General features: G+C 36.2%; 1 protein-coding gene across 1 annotated transcript in view; it reads left to right on the top strand.

Annotated features, from left to right (window-relative positions):
* The first annotated feature begins 3,312 nt into the window (after positions 1 to 3,312).
* Positions 3,313 to 21,903, top strand: part of ADGRD1 (adhesion G protein-coupled receptor D1) — a 146,488-nt gene continuing 127,897 nt past the window's right edge. The window contains exons 1-6 of the mRNA XM_010200426.2: positions 3,313 to 3,828; positions 3,915 to 3,951; positions 7,198 to 7,281; positions 13,827 to 13,949; positions 18,576 to 18,755; positions 19,980 to 20,234. Of these exons, the coding sequence (XP_010198728.2) occupies positions 3,760 to 3,828; positions 3,915 to 3,951; positions 7,198 to 7,281; positions 13,827 to 13,949; positions 18,576 to 18,755; positions 19,980 to 20,234 (748 nt within the window). The 5' untranslated portion in view covers positions 3,313 to 3,759. The remainder of the gene's footprint in view (positions 3,829 to 3,914; positions 3,952 to 7,197; positions 7,282 to 13,826; positions 13,950 to 18,575; positions 18,756 to 19,979; positions 20,235 to 21,903) is intronic.

The following is a 21,903-nucleotide window of genomic DNA, read 5'->3' as shown; positions in this document are numbered from 1 at the left end:
TATGGAGGAAGATGTTCTAAGCACTACTAGAATACAAAAAGACGTCTAATGAACAGGATGATACTGTAAATAAACAATTAAGAGTAATCCATTAACTATTAACTAGTCAGTGGGACCTTATTCAAAGAAAACTTAATGTCATGCAATAAATTGTATATTTATTCACCTGCTTACCTGGTCTTTGAAGCATCAGGCTCCTAATCTTTTCAGAAAGGACACATAAATCAGTTTAACATTACATATATAGCATGATAAAAGTATATTCATCTGATTAGGACTAAATTTTATTGCCAAAAAGCCATGTTTTGTTTTCTGGCATCGACCAGCAACTTCTCATTTTCTTAATTAGAAAAATATTTTTCCATGATAGCGTTGGCCTTGTTGAATTAGCTCCAGGATTTTTGTTTGTTTGCTTTCTCTTCAATCTGAACTGTTCAGTTTGTCCTTTTCAGTATAATCAACTCAAAATTTCATGCAATATTTTCATGCATGTGATCTACTTTCTGACTCATTTTGCGCTTGGAGTGTCCTGGGGACCAGCGTCATACAATGGCCACTGCCATCCCTTTTGTTTGATGGCACTGTGCAAGTAAGTACTATATTGCCTGAGTTTTTTCAGGCTATGAAGCTTTTTCACAGCTTCTACTGATCTGAGAGGCTTTTGAGTAGCTCAGCAGCAGCTATCTTTGTGCAGGTGGATTCCTACCACAGTTGGAGGCCCAGTTAAGAGCTCGTGAAGTAGCTTATTATATCTGATAGATGTTCATTCAGTGTTATGTTTATGTTGTTGAAGGTCACAAATCTGAGAAGCTGCACTTTATCAAGACTCAGCCTACTGTTAATCACAGTAATACAGGTGCTAATGAAATCTGTATGTATTTATAAATTTCTCATGCTAATAAAACTTCTGTGTCCCTGCCATACCATGTGTTCTTTCAAAGGCAGCACTGGCTTGTACAGCCTGTACAAAATCCTTATGCAGAATCCTTTCCTGTAAGGTCTAGAAAGCCTTGCTTGTATTTTTTTTTAATTAAAATTACTCTTTATTATGTTTTGAAGGTTTTGGATTTTTGCTTTGCATCGGAAATACCAATTTATTATATGTTAAGATTTGCACTGAAAATCACAGTGCTGATTCGGTGTGACTGATTCTGAGGTGGGAGCAGTATGACTTCTCAAATCAGGTTTCCAGAGGGCCACAGGAATAAATTCAGAATTTGTTTCTGCAAATAATCTGCAATGTCTGCTTGCAATTTACTGTTTCCACAGAAATTTTTGGCAGTGAACGTGTTTGCTTGGATTCTCACAATTGTTTTGGTAAGCATATTCTTTCCCTTGACAGGCCCCTCTTGGCAAATATTTTAGATTCCTTTCTCTTTTTACATTTTAGCTTTTCTCAGGATTTTTAGCTGCAGCTCTCTAATATTTCTAAGTGTGACTCTACTTGACAGTATGCGATGCATAATTCCTAGAGTTTACACAGAATTCCTCCTCTTCCTCCAGGATATAGAGGAGTTTGTGGTAGACAGTAATGAGTCTAAAAACACCTAGAGGGAAATAAGCAAAAGTTAGACAGGTTATAACTGAGAAGCTAAATTTTTGTAGGAGCTGAAATTCCAAATTTCTTAAATTACTTAGTCGTGGGTCATAAATCAGAGTTACAAACAGAACATGCTTTTTAGTTCAATACTGAAATCTCATAATATGGAACTTTGGTAACACTGGAGCATTCATGCAGCATGAATATCTTAAGAGTTCAAAACTTAATTTTGATCCTTTCAGTCCATGGACCCTGGAATCCCATCCATGTGTCAGTCATCTGCAAGGAGCTAGTAACCATGAGAAGCTTTGACATCTGGGGGCCACAGCTGCTACCAAACTTGCAGGACTCCCAGTTGTATACCCTCTGTACAAGGTGTCAGTGGAAAGCTGTTTCATCCTAGAAGTTATAATCAAGTACAGCCAAGAGTTTGGTGCAGAAATTTGTAATGAAGAAGTAGACAAGCAAGAGGGCTATAATATGCTGGAAGGAATTTAGTTAAGGAACCAGGCAAATATAGGCTGATATAAGTATCTGAGGAGATGAGGCCAAAAGTCATGAAATGGAAGGGTGGGGAGGAAAGGAAAACTAAAGGTCAGAAGATAAATCATAGAGGGGCAGTTGCTTGCGTAGAATCAGGAACATGTGACCACTTTACTATAGATTAGTATCTTCTGTGTCCATTGATTTTAGGCAGAGAATGTTGGCTGCATAGTAAGCATCTGGGGCTGAAAATAAGATGGAATCTATTGATGTAACTTTTGGCAAAAGAAAAGGTAAATAAAATAATCTGAATTTTGCTGAGATTTTAGCACGGTCTGATTCCAATTTTTTGTTTCTGATCTTGGCAACATCACCTTTCAATGGCTCTTGTGAGGATAAAGAAGGGGTTAATATGGAAATTCAAGGAAGAGATGAACGAGAACTAAGAGCCTAGGGAATTTTGTTAAAAGTATTGTTCTTTCAGTTTGTTTCAGTTAAAATTGTAAAAAGAAATTGCAGGGAACTGAAAACAGGATTTATTTTTTTTTTTTACCATAGAGGAGTAGATTAAATGAAGAATATCAATGAGCTCAAGCAGCTGTTTTATGTATAAAATGATGGTTAATATTTGTGACATAGCTCAGAGTGTAACTGAGAGGCTCTTGTGTAAATACAAATACTTTTTATTAAAATAGTGGCAACTATAGATGTATTTTTCTAGTCTTTTTACTTATTTTGTTGTGCAATTTTGAGCAAATTAGTGAAATGACTAATGACTCAGTTTCCCCTTCTTGATAGAAACATAATAAAACTAATCATGCACAGTGCCACGTGATTTAAGTCACTGTTTTTTTTTGGAGCTCATGCTTCTTATACACAAATACTATCTGTTATTTTAATAAATGTATCTTAGCTTTCCTTCAAAAAAATCTGTCCAAAACCTGTTCTATTTTTCTTAAGCATTTGAATTATAAACACTTGTTCTGGCTTTGACTCCTCTTTAAGTGTGCAGACTGCTGAGAGCAGTGATCTCTTTTTATCTCTCTGTTGAAGCACAGTGACTTGTTTCCACTTGTTCCTAGCTGGCTGGTATTAGGACCCAGAAAAGAGACAGCAGCAACGTGATATAAATAGAGTACCAGAATGGGACAAAGTTTGAGAAGAAAGCATGACATCACTCAGACTTGCTCTCCACCCAAAAAGATCTGGGATGGAGGTGCAAACGTGAGCTGGACAAGCGGAGGAGTTAGCAACTCTTTTTCAGCTCAGTTTCTGAGGAAACAGTGAGAGTTATTTGCCCGATGTGCTACACGGAAGTCCATTTTCTTGCTAGCAAAGCTAAAACTGGCTTCAGTTCTCTGACAACGTGAAAGTAATTGAAAAGACAACTATAGGAAGAAAGTTGAAAACAAGATCTTTTCATTCTGGCACAGATTGTAACAGAAATATTTGACTTCTTTCCATGGAGCAGTACAACTTCTGGATCTGATGCACATTTCTTTTAATTTTCCTCCAATCATGGTAATTTATTTAGAGCTAAATGAAGATATCAAAGTGTGAAGCAAACAAGTACTGCTTAAAGGGTCTGGAAGGATATTTTACCATCACTGAAGGAACAGACTTTTTGAACCTGCATGGAAAATGTCTCTCTTGATACAAAACGTAGCAAAGGAAAACTTATGATTGAAAACTTAGAGGAATTTGGTTTCAGTTGTACTTTTAACCTTAAATAGACTATGGAGAATTTATTCTCTCTGTTCTGTTGTCATTATTCTTTGCTGATTTTATTTCAGTACAAATACCAGGTAATGTTCTGAATATGGTCAGTATTGAGATGTTTTTGGGTTCCTCTTAGCAGGTTTTGTCTCACTATGTAATGTTTTATGTGCAGGTGTATGGAAACTATTCCCAGCTACCCAAACACCCAGGTAAGGAATGTTCCATTTCCATTTGAAGACAATGTGCTGAAATACTTATTTGCTTTTTCAGTTTGTATTTTTCATTTCCTTACTGTTACCAAAGGAAGTGTGATTCTACTTTTGAATGTCAGCTCTGTATTAAAAACGTGATAAAGTCTAAAGTATCAGACAGTCCCAGGTGTTTTAAATTAAGTAACCTACCTATTGAGTATTCTGCATAGAAATGTATTTGGAAAAAGCTGGCTTGTACTTAGTATGTAGAAAAATCCTTTGTAGACCGTTTATTTTCACTTTTCTTGAGCAGGAGTTTCTCAATCAGACCTCCACACAAACTATTGTCTTTTTTTCCTCTCGGTGCCTTAACATTCAGCATTTCCAATTCAATGATTTACAGTTTGATATGCCAGCTTGTATACTTTACAGAACTTTGGCATGGCTTCAAGTCATTTAGCCTCCTCCCAGTCTTAATGTTTAAGTTTAAATCAGTTATAGAGACTAACAAGGATCTCTCAACTGTTTTCAGTGCAGAAAAAAACTTACTCGAAGCTTATTTGTGCTCTGTGTGTGAAACTGCAGAATACTTTTTATAGAAATAGTTTAACCTCAAGCCTCATGGTGGTGTGCAAGTACAGTTTTACTGCTTTCCCAATTCATGTATTGCTTTGTGCTTTTAAAATTTAACCACGTGTAATTATATTCAAATAAAATACAGTGTGATGTGGAAAAGCCATGTTGTCTGCTATTGCAGCAGCTGCAGCTCGATATGTTCCTTTTATTCTACCTTCACTCAAACCTAAAGATATATGGCCTCTGTTCCTACAGATGAGGATCATGAGCTACTAGCTGATAAAACAATGGAAGGGGGGAAGCATCTTGCAACAAAGTGGCAAGTTACACAACCTTTATTTTGTAGTGCAGGATGTGTGTAACTGTGAGTGATGCTTTCTGGATTTGAGCTAGGCTGTAAACAAGTCCCAGGATTTTGTTCTAAACACAGTGTACTTACGTGTTGAAAGGACGCTGCAAGTTCAAGTTGAATTCAAGGCAACAGGTATTTGATTTCAGAGGTCTTCTCAGGGCTGCTGATCTGGAAATGGATTAATGCTATTGCTTTGTGTAGTTCAGAACTGTGAGCTGGGAAAACCACCGACATGCAGCATGGCTCTAGACAATATACTTTGCAGTATTTCAATTTCCCTTTCCTTTTTTTTTTTTACCTATTTTCCCCACATTTTAAGTGTAATCTCCTTAGAATATCGTTTCTTATAAGTTTGATACCAACCATGGCAATGCCTTTGTTGTGATGCTGCTGTTACTACTACTATGAAAATATTTGTGCCACGTTGTGACAGTTTTTTTTGGCATCAAATACTGTTCCTGAGGGATTTTCCTTTCCTATTTTACTCTATTTTTTCACCTTTTTTTTTTACTACCTCCTCTTAAATTTTAATTCTTTTTTTTGTTTACCCTCAGGATGTAGGACATTAAACTTATTCCTGCTGTGTGGGCTAGGCAGCTTAAGGATGTGAATGCAATTTCTGCACTTCATATCCATGCTAAATATATCCTATTTGTATCTGGGATGTTAAAATGATAGAATAATTATCAAATAGGCAAGCTGTTTTGATCTCAAGAGTGAAGAAAAGTGTGGAATGGACTATAAATGTCAAAGGATGCCCCTTGTGACTTGTTTTAATTTGCACACTAGGGGGAGGGTCTTTGTATGTGCATGACAACTGAAATGGTTTGTAAGAAACATCTATCAGCTTTGCACCTCAGGTTCTTGAAATATTGCTTGAAAATGAAAAATGACTGTAGGGCAAAGAACTACAGATACAGTGTAATATAAATGCTTGTTCTCTCTGACCCTGTTGTTCATTATGGCATTGCCTCCACCCCCTCATCCGTCCAAGAAAATATTAACTCAAACCAATATGCCATGATGGTGAAGAAAACTTGTTCTCATTTGCATTCATAGTAAAATTTCTATATCTCTGTATCATCAATCTTCTAAAACTTTGATAGAAAGGATTAGAAATTTATTTCAGCACAGCTGGCTAAATTAATTATTTTGAGAATTAAGGGTTTCTTACATCTAACAAGATAATAAGAAATTACAATTAATATTTCCCTACATTATTAATCCTCTACCCTTAAAATGGAGTTATCTTAACAAAAGATTTATTTTGAGCAGCCTGCCTCTGGTCAGGTTTGAGTAGTTACATCTCCTAAAATCTGTTCAGAATCATCAATTAGACTATGCAGATAAGTCTGCCAATGGAAACCAGCAGATGTTTTGCTCTTGCCAGTTTGTCCACCTGGTGCTAAGAAGGACAGGTAAGAAAACAAAATATTCTCATCAGTGATAAGGAGTTGGTCTCATTTTGGTGCAGTGGAGAAGGCTCTGAATGAATAACTAATGCTGTACGGGGATGAATGAACCCTTTTTCCATGTTGCTTAACGTTCTGGAAACACTTCTCCTGAGGAACATCAAATTCCTTCTGTTAAAGGAAGTTCTGCTATATGACTGTTAAGGTGAGAGTTATCTGGAGGCATCAGGAGGGCTAGATTCTCCAGTAACTGTGCAGACACTCATTCACATTGCAGTTCCTTCCCCATCGAGTACTACTTCTTGCTATGTTTGACTGATGTCTCCCAATAGAAGATCAAAGGTGAAAAAATTCCCTTGGATTAAGATGAAGGTGTTGTGCTGCTTTTCCGTTGGATTTTGGAGGGAGGATAAGATTCCTGGGATATATCTAACAATTTGTTCTACTCCCTTTAACTGCAGAGAGCTGAGTTTAGTGATGAAGGAGGCAGGAGCAGGAGTAGTATGCTATAGAGGCAAAACATTTTCACCTGCATTCTCTTTTCGTGTTTTGTATTATCTACTGTGTGTTTAAAATGTCAGTAAAATCTTGAAATTACTCTTGAATGACTCCTCAAGTGTTATTTCAGTGAATGCTGCCTGATACACTAGCAGATAGTCAGATTGTTTCACACTTTAAGTGCAATTAAAATAAACATCAGTTGAGTTTCAAACCAGGTTTTCTGCAGTGGTCAATCAGATATATGACTTTAATCTACTCTGCCATGTTGATTTATGATCTCACTTATGTGCTGTGCTTGATTTACATAAAAGATTTTGTTTTACTTCATCTATTGACCTCCTTTATTGTTCTTTTCTGTGGAGACTTGTTACACTCCTTGTTGCTCCTTACTTTAATAATCTTTTCATCTGCATTTCTTGAAAGGGTTCAGAGTTCTCGCATCAGCTTCCCATTACTGGCCATTGGAAGATGTGGATGGAATTCATGAGTTTCGGGATACAAATGGAGGTAGACAAAGAATTCATTGACAATGGCAATAACATAAATATTTGTGGCTGTATGTGAGTAGAAAGGAAGCAGCAGAAATGAGAGGGGTTAGCTTTTGTACCACAGCAGTTGTGATTTTCTCTTTTTTTCCAGTTAATGTTTTTGCAGTGATTCAATGTCCAAATGAAGTCGTGTTTGTGAACTGATTGTTGTATTTTCAGATGTTTTATGAGCTGTCTGTGCATTGTTAAAGTTAAAGAAAAAAGGTTTATTATCCAAAGAGTCATCGAAACCACATAGTAGTTGGTTTGATACATGCATAATGTGCTAATACACTCACTCACTGAGATATTTACCTGTGTCTGCAGTGAAGATGTCTGCTTCTTTTTCATTTTTGGAAGGAGATACATGCCTAAATTCTTTATGAACCTTTGAAAATTGCAAATAGTATCTACAGAAATAGAAGTATAAGCTCTTACCTGAATGTTTCTAATTAATTTTCTTACTTGCTCTTGTGTATTTCCTTGAAAGCAATATTGCAGCATCAGTTCAAGTACTTGTTCCAGTTGGGCAAAATAAAGAAAGGTTTGGTAAAGCAAAACTCTTACTGATTTGAAAGAACCAATTTTCAGGACTACAGCATTGCAAAGGAAATGATATTAAAAGACAATCTGTTTGGATTCAGCAGGTTTCTGGTTCTGATCTTTCACATCAGGATGAAAAAGGGTGGCGAGGGCTTCCTGGGGATGTGCAGGTCATGTAATTAACAGAGTTTCAGCTGAACCCCTGTATCCCATCACAGCACTGTGGGCTTGCAGGGCTATTCCTTTCAGATGAAATTTTCACCTGTGCTCTGGTTGCTTAGCAATTTTCACATGAACAGTTTTTTTCTCTTCTAACACTTTAGCCAATTCCAAGGTGGGCTAATATATATTTCCAAGTGTTTCTCACACTGGCCACCTTGGCAGTTGAGCTAAATTGTTTCGTAGTAGTGCAAGGAGTAGCTGCTGTGTTACTACTGGAGACTAATGTCTATACTCAGAGAGATCACTGCAGAAGATTAAATCAGGAGTTCTAGACCTTTACAACCTCACATATAGAATATTACACAAGTACAAAGTTATTGCTGTTTATTATACAAAAATATCAATGTCAATCTCTGTTCTTAAGTGGGGAAAAAGATCCATAAATATCTAAAATCTTTTATATCAGAGGTGTTTAAGTATTTTAAGCTTAAACTCTGACACAAAGTTTCTTAAAGGAATCAAATAGACTGACCAGAAACAAATCTGGGCAATATTTTGCTCCTGTTAGAGACTGATGGCAGCATTCCTCTTGACTCCAATATAATCATGAGCTGGCTTACAAAAAGTTACCACATGAGTTCTCTAACAGTGTGTTAAAGTAATTTTCTGATGCTGGACTTCATGTAGTTTCAAGAAGAGTAAAACACTCCATATCTAGCACTTTCTTGGCACTCATGTTACAACAAAGTTATTTTGAAAGTGCTCGAAAGCTATATATAAAATATAGCTCCTGCCAAAATGATGATTGATGCTAGATTGATTTTAAAATTGTGTTAAATTGCATTATTGTAGCAAACTTCAGACATCTTTCCCCTAGTAAAAGCAAAACATATCAAGTTCCTGATCCTACAAATCTTCACGTAGAGGAATGGGACTAGCTCACATGAGCAATCTCCTTTGACTCCTATTCTGACATTGTATTAAACAACTTCATAAATGAGCCAGATGTGTGACTTTGCTGAAAAAAGTTTGGAGAACTTTGTCTGACTATTTTTTACAAAAGATACCATCAGCCAAAAATCATTTTCTCTGCAGTGCAATTCTGACAATGCTGAATTATTTTCTTAATGTTGTAGTGGATAGTTTGAATTCTTCTCAGTTGCTTATATTGTATCTTATAATACACGGGTATTATTTCAACTGCCTCCAGCAGAGGTTTTATGTATCTGCCTGATATTTGACTTTGATAGACAAGAAAAGTTTTCTTTATTGTTGTAATCCAATGCAGGTGACAATTTCCTTGTTTTTGATAACATTCTTATTACACAACTCTTCTGTTTATTGCTAGAGTCTTTCTTGTGTTTTCCATTCATCATATCATGCAATTATTTTCATTCCATGTTTCTCCTCTTAAATCCTTGAAGCACCATAATCTGTCTGTCATGTTAATCCATTTTATTTGTTGAAGTCATTGTGTGTGAAGCCAGATTTATATCTCTCAATGCATTTGAGTTGTGTGAGAGAGTGTCAGCAAATTAATTTTTTGGGGTTATCTCAGCAGTAGAAGCAATTGATGGGAAAAAAATCAACTTGAAATATATCAAATAGAAAAAAGATGTGGTCATGTTCAGGCTTTTTATCTGATCCCTCGTTTTCCATGCATTTTTCTCTTGTGGTTTTTGTGTGCATGGTTTGTTTTTTGGTTACTTTAGGAGCATTTGCCTTTCCCTCTGTGAGCTCAGTTGGTCTAAATCCCAAATCAGTCTCTGTTTAATTTCATGGGCTTTCCATCAAGCTCTATTTGCCTGCCCAAGGTAAAACATTACAGTGTGCAAGATAGTGTTATCAAAGTAAGAAACAAAAAATTGGAGAACAAAATTTTATTGCTATGTATAAAAAAAGCTGAGGCTTTTTTCTGGTGTTTGGATGGAATTTCTTGCATTTTGACTTGTGCCTATTGCCTCTTGTTGGTTCATTGTACACAAACCAAGGAGTCTGGCACTACTTTTACACCTCCCACTGCCTTTTTATGCACTTTGGTAAGATCCCTGAGTCCTCTCTTCCTCAGGCTGAGCAGCCCCAGCTTTCTCAGCCTTTTTCTGGACTTGTTCCAGTATGTCCATGTCTCTCTTCCATTGAGGAACTCAGAATAGGAGATGAGACTTGCATTGCCCATAGCTCTTGCACCAGTATAATGATTTTTGTTATATTTGCAGAGTTCTTTACCAGCCTGATTATGTTTCAAAGTCCTTCATCTGCAATTGTATTTTTTAATATTGTTTTTATTCTCAGTAAGGAAAATCAAACAGATTTAGTGATACTGTATTTGCTTTTGTAGTTAAAGAATGTAACCTTCACATGCACACAAGTCGTTGGGATAAGTAGCTGTATGATAATTTTTCAGGCCACCGACCAGCATTTGTCCTTTGTGCTATATTGAGAGATATGAACTGGTCAATTCATTACTGATTGTGTTTATTCATTGTTTTGCTTATTTTCTTATTTTCTTTTGTTGTTCCACCCAGCTCTAAGAATCCACAACTTCACTGTGCTTCCTTCCCATAACTCTACCTTTGTATATACCAATGACTCTGCCTACTCTAACTTCTCTGCAACTGTAGGTGAGGATTTATGTATTTTTTGTTCTGCATTTGTCGAGCTTGGATGGTTCTTGTAACGTTGGACTCAAAGCTAACACTGAGTTTTGGTTTGACTGGTCATGTGGTAATGGTCTATTTATGCTCACATTGGCATAAGTTATTGAAAAAGCAATGTCTTTAAATGTTACCTGAATGACTCTGAGCTGCTGGGAGAGGCATCCCCATGCTGAGCACTCTATGGGAGTATGGGCACCAGTTCTCCTCCAAAACCGAATATATTTGTGTTCAGTTTAAAAGAAACAGAGGTGACATTTCAGAGGAACAAATAAGAACAAATGAGTTGAGTTTTTACCTTGTCTTTCAAAGTTAAAAGGAAAAAAGAAGCCATCTGTTTTTCACCATTTCATAGTCCTTTTTAAAGGACATGTTAGGAAAGACAAAGCAAATTTGCAAAGCCTGGAAGTAAGATCTTGTCAGTCATGACATCTTCTGTTACCATGGGCTTTTTTTATTTGTTTGCTTATTTGTTACAAAAAAGAAAAATCTGCCTGTATATGGCCTTTTAATGTTTTTTTTTTTAACTTCAACACAGTAGGAGATAAAGGGAAGAACAGAAAATTGCAACTCTTCAGGCAGAAACCTGCCAGATTGGAAGCTAGTTACATCTACACCACCATAAACTTAAAGTCATTTAATTTAAGTCAGTAGGATTTATGCTTGTATAGGTGTAATTGAAATATGACCTCTTCTTCACTTTACAATTAGGTATTAACTCACATCTAGTTGTTGGAAAATCTGACCTAAGAAGAGAGATGTAAATGGTAGAACTGTCATTTGGGCTGCTCAGATGTTAGGAGGCTTATATTAGAATATTAAACCCACTATTTTTCTAATGTAAGAGTAAAAGTATACTGACAAATGTGAACTCGATTAATAATGAACTTCACATGACCCTAATTTGTTTCTGTCCTTTCTTATCTGCTTTATAGACTATTTGCATTGTTATCACATAATAAGATATATCCAATAAGAACATTAAAAAGAGTAACATCAATGGCAAAGGAAATGGCTATGGAAACTGAAATGCATTACCTTATGAGAATTATTCTGACTACATTAACTTAGAATGCAAGTGACTCAAGAAGAAATTTGAAGTATTTGCTTCATTCCATAATACATACTGCAGTTGTAAGAGAAGCTGAATTTTGTCTGTCAGTTAGAGACAGAACTTGATGACTTGTTCCTTAAAGGGAGGGGAAGGTACCTGACAAATATCAAGTTTCTGTTGATATTTGGAATGAACTCAGAAAATATTTAGACATACATTTACTGAGGAGTACTCGATATTGCTGCTATTTCCTGGAGTGGTGTTATCCTACAGATGGGCCAGTACTGTGGCTGCTGTCTTCACCCCTGATAATTGTCCATTGTTTGAAAATGAGTTGCCCTTTTGCTTATGTCCCTGCTCCATAAAGGGATGCATCATCTTAAAGCAGACACAGTAGTGTTTGTGATTGAGTCTAGATAGATGATCTGTCCCTAGCACAGATTGGGCATCTTTGACATGATTTGTGCTGTGCAAAAGGTTTCTGTTATGTCAGGTAGATATACTCTGCCAAACAGAGAAGTCCCCTACATCCTCACACTTCACTTGTTTTGGACAATTTGTGAGTCTGCTTCGTTTCCCCTTATTTCCCCTTGTCAGATTTTCAAGTATCAAGCAACACCTAGCTAGCTATTTCTCCACCTCAGAGCAGGAAAAGTCTCTGTTCTCGTTGTTGGTGTTTCTCTTGGAGCAGCTCTTCCCCTAACTCATTTCCATAAGAAATTATAGAGAACTGTCTTAAAACCAAGGTCCAGAAACTTCACAGTCCCTGCAGAAATGTCATAACAAACAATGGTATTAACATCAAATCCCAAACAGAACGATTATGTTGTTTGCTCAGAAACAGATGATAGAATATGCTCTGTTCTGTGGAATGCAGGCTTTATAACACAGTAGAGTTTTTTGATTGGAATTTCCTATTGACTTAATTGCTGAAATTAGACCCTGTGTTTTTTCTTAGGACAAATGAGATGACTTGTTGTCATCTAACAGCTGGACTCTCAGACCTCAGTGAGGTTTCCTATAATAAACAAATGTCATGGTTTCTTAGTGTTAAGAAGGTTTATGTGCTTTAGCTAGTAGGACATGAATCAACAGTGCTTTTCTTTAGGAGGGAGCACAAGAAAATCACAATCAAATCACAAGACAATTAGTCATTACCCATGTTAGAGAAATTAATAGCTTTCCATATGACTGATGGTCCTACCAAAGGATGTATGAGAAGGATATGTATTTCTGCCTTTTAAATAGAGCCTGTCAAGTATATTTCATTGAAACATTTTAAAATGAAAAGTGGCTTTTGATCACAAAATTTCCCTTTCAAAAAAAGAAGTATAAACCCTATTCTTTTACATTTTTGATGGATTAAAGGATTTCTTCACTAACTCAGCCTAACAGTAAGACAGAAATACTTCTGTGATGTGTCTGGTATTCAGAGTTCTGGAAAGCATGAGGTTCATACAGATTACTTTGAAATAATAACTTTTGAATGTATGGGTTTTATCAAGCAGTCTTAGTTAATTAGGAATCTGAGTGATAGACATAAGTATAACTTTTACAAACTTGAAAGATTTAGGGCCTACAAAAAAGCTAGAGGGGGACTTTTTATAAGGCCATATCGTGATAGGACAAGGGGTAATGGCTTTAAACTGAAAGAGGAAAGATTTAGATTATATACAAACAGGGAGCTCTTTTTTTTGTGAGGATAGTAAGGCTCTGGGACAAGTTACCCAGAGAGGCTGTGGCTGCCCTGTCACTGGAGATGTTCAAGGGTAGGTTGGATGGGGCTTTGAGCAACCTGCATTAGTAGGAAGTGTCCTTGCCTGTGGCAGGGAGATTGGAACTAGGTGATCTCTAAGGTCTCTTCCAACCTAAACCATTCTAAACCAAACTGAACAGTTCTTTTAAAAAAACCCAAACAACAAATCACAAACAAACTATCACCAAACTGAAAAAAAAACCCAAAAGGGAAAACTAAGAAAAGAAAACAACAAAAGGAAACCTATAGTTGGGAAAAGACAAACATATATGTGTGATATATGAGTCTGTTAAAACCATGTTTCCAGGAAGTTTTGATTTATAAAAATGTTAAACTATTTTGGTTTTTTTCTGTAGATATTGTAGAAGGAATGGTGAACAAAGGAATTTATGTCACTGAAAAGAAAGGAGTTACTTTTCTCTTCTTTGGAAGCTATCAAAATTCTTGCATTAGTAAACCAGAAGTCTGTGGACCTGAAGGTTAGTAAATTCATTAATTACTATTTCGTTTTCTTTCACTGTCAAATTTGGTAATTCAGTAATTATTGTTTCTTTCCTCTTTGGAATGAATTCTTGAAAATAATAGCTTGACACTTTATTGACTTGTAAAACAATTTTAGTGTTGATTGCTGAAAAATTCACCCCTTTAAACTGCAATTTAAAATGGCTCTGATAGCGAACAACTCAGTTAAATGATCTACAATGTGATTATTTCAAACAAAACCAGAAATAAGCTTTTAGTGCCCAAAATCTTGCTTGACAAGAAAGTTAATTTCTCCAAAAACTGCAGTTTGACAAAGAAGTTGTCCTACAGGTTTCAAATTGAGGAGTTTTTCACTGTGACAGGAATGTTTGGGATATTTTTGTCTTTAGATTTATCTTTGAAGACAGAAAAAGACTTCGAGTCTCTGGTGTCTTGGAATCCACTTGATGCTTGATTCTCTTCATTCTGTTTCTCTTCCCTTTCTTCTTCTTGGATTAGGGTTACAAAAAACCCCAGTTGGAATAGGGGGCACAGTTCACTTATGTGTTGATTACAAAAGATGATTAAACTGGGCTGTCAAACCCAGCTTACAGCTAGTCACTACCATAAAAGTTTTGCGAGAGAGTTAAAATTCAGTAGGAATGGAAGGACCAGTGGAAAATAGTGTCTTTCTATACATAAACTCCAGCAGCCTCTAGCTGTATTATTGACAATTTTTTGTTCTTGCTTTTATCTATTTAGATTATTCTTCAAATTGGTAACATCACCTGAATTAGGGTGTGGGGGGTTTTGGTGGACTTTTGTGGTTTTTTGAGATTTTTTTTAGCTATTACAGCAAGAGCATTATATGGACTTTCTAAGAAAGTATAAGAAACTCGGAGAGCAGATGGTACACAGCTATTACCTGAGAGTATTAGAAAAAGTAATTCTATATCCTACTGCAGGTATAATTTCTGATACATGTTGTGTCTTTTCTTTTTTTTTTCATACCACTGGGAAATAAAAATAATCAGTAAGTAATATTATTTCTATATCTGTAGCATAACATAATAATCAGAGTAAATTATTTTTATAGTACCAGAGCACTCCCAGTATCTCACAAACAAGAACATTAAAAACATAAAACACTGAAATGTTCAGCAGATAAAATGTGAAAAGAAATTGTATAAACAATAAATACTGAATCATTGTATGAGGTGAAAAAAAAAAGGCCAACACCCCTTTATCTAAAGAGAGTGTCTTTGTTTTTCTCTGAGCCAAATAAAGCCTGTGGTAATAAGTTGTAATTTCATTTGAGCTTGACATTGCTTAAACATCCCTTGATGTTCCTTGACTGCATTTGTGGAAAACTGGTATTAAGTACACTTAATAAGGTAATGCTTTCTGAAATGATCTTGGTATCTTTTCAGATCAAATATGAAAAAATGCAACCTGTGAAACAAACCTGCCAGTATCTTTTCCTAGTCTAATAACATTTTAGAACAGTTATTTTGACCTGAGAGAACAAATTCTTCTTGTTTTTTAAATGCTGAAACATTCTTCCCCCACCTTCCTTCTTTCTCAAGAAGTTTTTAACCAATGGTTTTCTGGAAGCAGTTTACAGTTCATTATGGTGACATTTTCAATCAAAAGAAACATTTATGCAAGATGTGAGAGAATGTTCTCCTAATCATTAGTTTGAACACAGTAGAAGTTGGAATTAGTCAAGTTGGAATTAAAGACCAATTAAATAAGCAGCCCAATGCACAACAGAGTATTTCATCAAACTGTGGGGTTTTGTGCCTTACTTCAATTTTCAGGTTTAGTTTTGGCATTTCATGAACCAAAGTGCACATAGGGAGGGTTTAGATTCATGATTTTCTTGTGACTACAGAATTTTCAGTAGCCACAGGGTAGTTCAACAGAATAGACAGTTAAAGACAAGGGAAATCAGCTCCACTACAAAAGTACTGTATCACTCTGTCTCTGCCTACATCATTTAAACTTCATTTCTCAGCCTGTAAAGAAGGAATAACAGCACTTCTGTACCTTTCAGAGGTGCGGTGAAGCTCTGGAAAAACATTGTGAGAAGGTTTGCCAGAGGAATCACATTAATAATAGAAATAGGTTAACGTGGTCAGCCTTGGCGGCCCTTTTACTAGCATGATGAAAGGTGGTGTGCAGACACAAGTGAAATGCATAGCTTTCTGGAAAGAGGGTTGGAGCAGGGTTTCAAGCTGTTACTGGCATGGTAAAGAAGCTGAAATATGAACTCAGGCTTATCTGCTGATGAAGGTGTTGCAACTTGCTTACAACAGATCTCAAACTCTTCAATTGGGAGTTCACAGCATTTATAGCTTTAAACTCATATCCATCAAGACCTAGTGAACTGAGACTGATGATGTTCATATACTGATTGGTTCCTAGGAGGCCAATGATAGTTGATTAGCATTTCCATGGTGGTTAGTTTATCCTAAATAAGGGGTATGTAGATCATGTAAATTGATGGATCACGTCATAAGAATAAACAGAAAGATCAGTTAGTCAAGAAGATACCACAGAGTTATTTATCCTGCAATAATGCATTTCTTAAAAACTTTTCTGCCAAGTTAATCTGACAAAAAGAATGTGTGAGGTATAAAAATATTGTGTTCCAGAGAATAGTGGGGGGATATGTTTCTAATAACTGTACTGAGCTAAAGCTTTTCATTCTTTAATCGTAAAATCATTAAACACATTAAAAAACCCCTATGATTTTAACAAGAAATGTTTATAATAGTTTGAGGGATTCATTAACTATGCTGGTTAACTATCTGGTAGCCAATTGGCAAAGTTCATACTGCCTGGGGAACCTGCAGAACTCCCAACTATGCAATCACCAGACAGATATTTCGACTACATGTCAATAGAGCACAGTCAGCAGGCTAAAGGAAGTGATTATTCCCCTGTTCAGAACTTGTGAGAATGAATCTGAAGCACTGTGTCCCATTTTTTTGTCCCTTGATACAAAAGATATGCAAGTCAGAATGAGTCTATTAGATGACTTAGAGGGGCTGGTCAATATGATATGAGAGGGATGACTGAGACTGTTTATGAAGAAAACAGAATGCTTATGGGCTCTCTTCAGCTATTTGATGGGTAGTTATAGAAGCAGATGGAGCTAAACAATATTAGAGATGCACAATGAAAATGTGACAGGCAACACAGGCACATTGTAGCAAAGAAAATTATTACAGCTAAGTGAGAGAGTTTTTTGCAACTTGGGTGGCCAAGCATTGGGATGATTTGCACAGAAAGGCTGTGCAATCTGCAGCTGTGGTGACATGAAAATCTCAGCTGAGCTCTGAGCAACTAGATTTAGCTCTGAGGTTAGCCCTGCTTTGAGCAGGCAGTTTAGATAGACATCATGGTAGTTGCCAACTTATTTCATTATGATTCTTTGTGACAAAACCCCTTTCACTTCTGTACTACTTCAACTTTTTCTCAACTTGCTCTGAACTCAGATTTTATTGTTAGCACTTCGTACTATATTTACAGTACAAATATTTATATATTTATATTACTTTGTACTATAAATTCAGAGATGAACATTTTTAGGAGCTGCTTAGTTGAGCCATTTTCTTTGTAATTGCATTTGACTGCAGAACTTTTACAGCAGAGCCACAATGAACTTGTGAAGTGCAAGAGAGGTTTGGTTTGCTACTTCTATTTCAGTCAAGCCTTTTGAGGTAACCTTTGTTAAAGATAGTAGCCATCGTACAGAAATCATGGTTCTTTACTGATGTGCAATCTGAAGAGCTCTTCAATTTTATAGTGTAATAGTAAAATTTACTGTGAATTGAACAGGATTATTTGAGGACCAAGTCACACACACTTTCAGGATTGTACTTGCATTTTGGGAAGAATTTTTTGGTTTTGTGTAGCTGAGGACCTCAGAATTTTAACTGTGGCTCTACATATGTTGCTATCCCTTTCTTTTACATTAGTTCTTCAATTTCAGCAATTATTGGAGGACTGAAGTGTGAAAACACAGGTAATAATGTGCTAGGAAGAATTAAAGTGTAATTAGCAATGGATGTTACTCAACAAGCACGGTCATGCTGGCAGCCAGTTATCAGCAGCTTGGAAGCAGTTAATGTACTATTTCTGTCTGTACTGTCATTTGGTGAACATCAGAAAAAAAGATGTAGATGGTGGTGAGGGATTTGGAGGTATGAGAACAACTTGTGCTTTGAAATAAGTGAAGATCACAGGTGAGAAAGAGAGCTGTCACTGTAGGGTGAGATAAGGCAAAGGGAATGGAAACAAATCTGTAAGTAAGAAAGATTTAATTACTTTTGGTGCTGCAAGAACTTTAATTGTAACTGACAGAAGCTACTCAGGAAGCAATGGTTATTACTGTGTCCTGGGTATGCACACATGATGCAAACCCAAGGAAGAGATGTTTATTTGGTTTCAACTGTTAGAGCATTGTTGATTTAAAAAATACTGTCCTTGTTTATACTAGCAGATGATCTGTCCTCAAAAGCATTTCCACTCTGTATTCTACCATATTGGAGATTTTTAATTGCACTTGGGTTTCTTTTGTTGTTTGGGGTTTTTTTTGTTTTTCATTAAAATCTTCTCTCCCTTGGTTTCATCAGGAGTAACATTTTCATTTTTCTGGAAGACTCAAGACCAACAGGCTAAATTTGTCCCTGCCTCTGGTGGACAAGTTATTTCCAGTGGTTTCAAAATCTGTTCAAATGAAGGTGAAGGCTCAGTGGAATTCTATGCCCGTGGGAATGCAATGATGAAGTGGAAAGCAAGCTTTAGTCCTCCAGGTAACGTTTCTATCTTTTTTTTTTTTTTTTAGATTAGTTTCTTTGTCATATTTTACTTCAGTCTTGCAGAGAGATGTCATGGTAAAAGCACAACTTCATATTAGAGAAGTGGATATATAAAAGTAGCTACAGAGCTCTGTGCTTAAGAGTTCTCTTAATATGGGGAGAGAAAGTACAAACTGAAAAAACAGTGATATTATAGAACATTTGTCATTCAGCCACAATCCTTGGACTTAGCTTTCAGTTGTTTATGAAGTTAAGTTCTTATTGACATCAATGGATTAATGCGTGCTTAGATGGAAATTTGAGTGAAGAATGTAGGCTAATCCCTGACAGTTTTTAGTATACTTTAAAACTGGATACATGTGCTGTCCTCTACTGCTTCCTAAATTAAGACTTTATTTGGTAACCCTCTAACTTGTGTGTTTAGTGCTTTGGACTTTTTTTTAATGCTGTGTTAATTTTGGAAGTTTGTTAACGCCAAATTTTCTGTGTTATGGCATAATGTTAATAAATATTGTGGTATATGACACTTCTTACTGCTTCTATCTAAACCTTGAATTGCTAGGGAGCAGTATTACCTACTGATTAGAACAAACCCTGGTTTTCTAGTAATGCCAATGAAAATCACTAAACCTTTTCTTGCCTTGATTTGACTACCTGTGCATGGATAAAGTAGGACTTTCTCACCTTGTAGTATAGCAGTTTTGTAAAACTTAATGTATCAGTTCAGAAATCTTATTTTAAAGGAAAAGCTGCTAAATGGTGTGAACAAGTCACATGTTTGCAGATAACCCAATCCAAGTGAAAGTTAATATTGTTTTCAAGCTCCCAAGTATAACAAAGGAATTGTGGCCGCTTTAATTAGTCTATTTGCTGGTTCTCCAGTTCTTGTAGTCTTTATGCAGTTCTTGCTGAACTAAATCTCGAGGTAGTATTGAAAAGACTTCAAATCTTGGCCAATAATACTTAGCAAGTGTAATTTATGAAATCGCAGTGAGACCAAGTGCAAGTTCAGACAAAAGGTAACAGGCATTCTGCCAAGTATGGGCTTCCCCAGGGGTGTAAAGATTAATATACATGACATCAGCATTCCATCATTCATTCTTAGCACTTCCTACACAGCTCTATAGCATTGCATAAGTCAGCAAAAACACACTGATCAGGAAAGACTCTAAATGGAATTGATTAATGGACTTTGCTGTGACTTTTAATGTTTTGCAGGTCCTTATTGGACTCATATTCTCTTTACTTGGAAATCAAGAGAAGGACTGAAAGTCTATGTCAATGGAACTCTAAACACGACTGATCCAGATGGGAAAGTTTTCTATGATTATGGGGATCCCAGTGCAAATCTCCTGACTGGGACAGAAGGGGATCAAACTAAACGCTATGTGAATGGGGCATTTGATGAATTCATTATATGGGAAAGAGCACTCACCCCAAATGAAGTTGAGCAGTACTTCACAGCTGCTATTGGTAAGTATATGCACTGTTGTTATAATTTTCTGTAAAGATGCTGACTTAAAACTGTTTAATGTGTAGGATTTGTGTTCATTTTACATCTTTCAGGTACTGAACATAACTTTTAACAACAGAAAAAGTCAGACATGAATGTCATCAAATTGCTCAGCTGTCCTTGGATGTGTTTTCATCTTGGGTTCTAGCCCCTTAAAATATGAAAAAGTTACTAAGACTTGAAGTATCCAGCTGTTGTTAGATCCCCTAGGACCTAGAGAAGAAAAGAAGTAATTAGACTTGAGGCAGAACAGTGTTAGGAAAGGCTGACTCTGGATTTCTAAGTTGCACTCTGGTTGTTGCATAACTTAGAGCCAAGTCACTCAGTGTATTCCAGCAGATGTGGATAACGATGATTATCTCTCCCTTTCCTGGAATGATAAAGACTTAGCAACTCCTGTGCTTGGGAACTAAAAAGAAGGATATCAACTGAAATGTAAGTAAAAAAGACAGAGTATCATGATTAGGACAAAGACTTAGAAGACTGGAGAATAAACTCTGTCAATTGTTCTATGGATCTCTATAATAAACTTTTCACTATGAGAAGGGCTGTTGCTTTTAAGTGCTTGTGTGCGAATCACAATTAGAAAGCATTCACCTTGGGAATAAAGCTACGGGGCATATGGAACATTTGGCTTTGCTGGCAGTTCCGTTCCTCTCATTTATTCTTACTAGGTTGCTGAGAGCTAAAGCAGTTACACCCATAACTCTTGTGACTTTAAACCCATGGGAACCATTTTCATAATGCAAGCTCTTTGAATAACACAACTTCTGATGCGTGCCTAGAAATGAGAACCTGTGAGTGTTTGCTTTCCAGGTTGGATTATGGCAATCAATTATGTACAAAATACATTTTACCAAAAAAAGAAAACATAAACTGGTCTATGTAGAGCTGAAGTCACTGACAAAGAAACCCCCATCTAGTATACAGTAAAGCAATGTATTTGCTTTGCCACACAAGTAACGGCAATTGAGCTCAAGTTTTTTACTTTAAAACCTTTTAAAACCTTTAAAAAAGTCATTCCTATGAAAGTCTTCAAAAATTTGGATGGGGAAAGTATTCATTTGATTCAGGAAACAGTACTGAAATCTTAAAAAATATAAAAAAGGACTTTTATAATGTCCTGGTGATGTTGGAAACAATGCTTTTGTATTTGGCTGTTGTATCTTTCACAACACTCTAGGGTTACTACAACACTATCCAACACAAAGCCACCATAAATCACATTCTTCAATTTAGTTTAACTCAAGAAGAATGTTATGTTGCTAAACTCAAGAGCACTATATTTTCAAATTGACCTGATCTATCTATATGTGTGCCCTGTCTCACTGTCAGAGAAGTATGACTTATATAAATACAAAGAGAACTCTTTTTTTTTTAACCACTTGAATTCTTGTGAGCTTACAGCAACCATCCTCTGAAACCCTTCACTCTCCCATCTTTACTCTAACAAATAACCAAGGCATAATGGAAAACTCTTTCCACAAATGCAAATTCTCTTCAGGACTTAAGATTATACTTCAGTTTGGGAAGTCTTACCGATACTCAAAATATTTGGTTGCTGGACATGAATGCTTGTAACTAGCTTTTGAAGCACTGCAGAAAGAGTCAGGCCCTCGGATTCTGCTA

Source organism: Colius striatus, chromosome 17 (assembly GCF_028858725.1).
Source record: "Colius striatus isolate bColStr4 chromosome 17, bColStr4.1.hap1, whole genome shotgun sequence".
Classification (NCBI taxonomy): Eukaryota; Metazoa; Chordata; class Aves; order Coliiformes; family Coliidae; genus Colius; species Colius striatus.
This window is presented reverse-complemented; position numbering and strand designations above follow the sequence as displayed.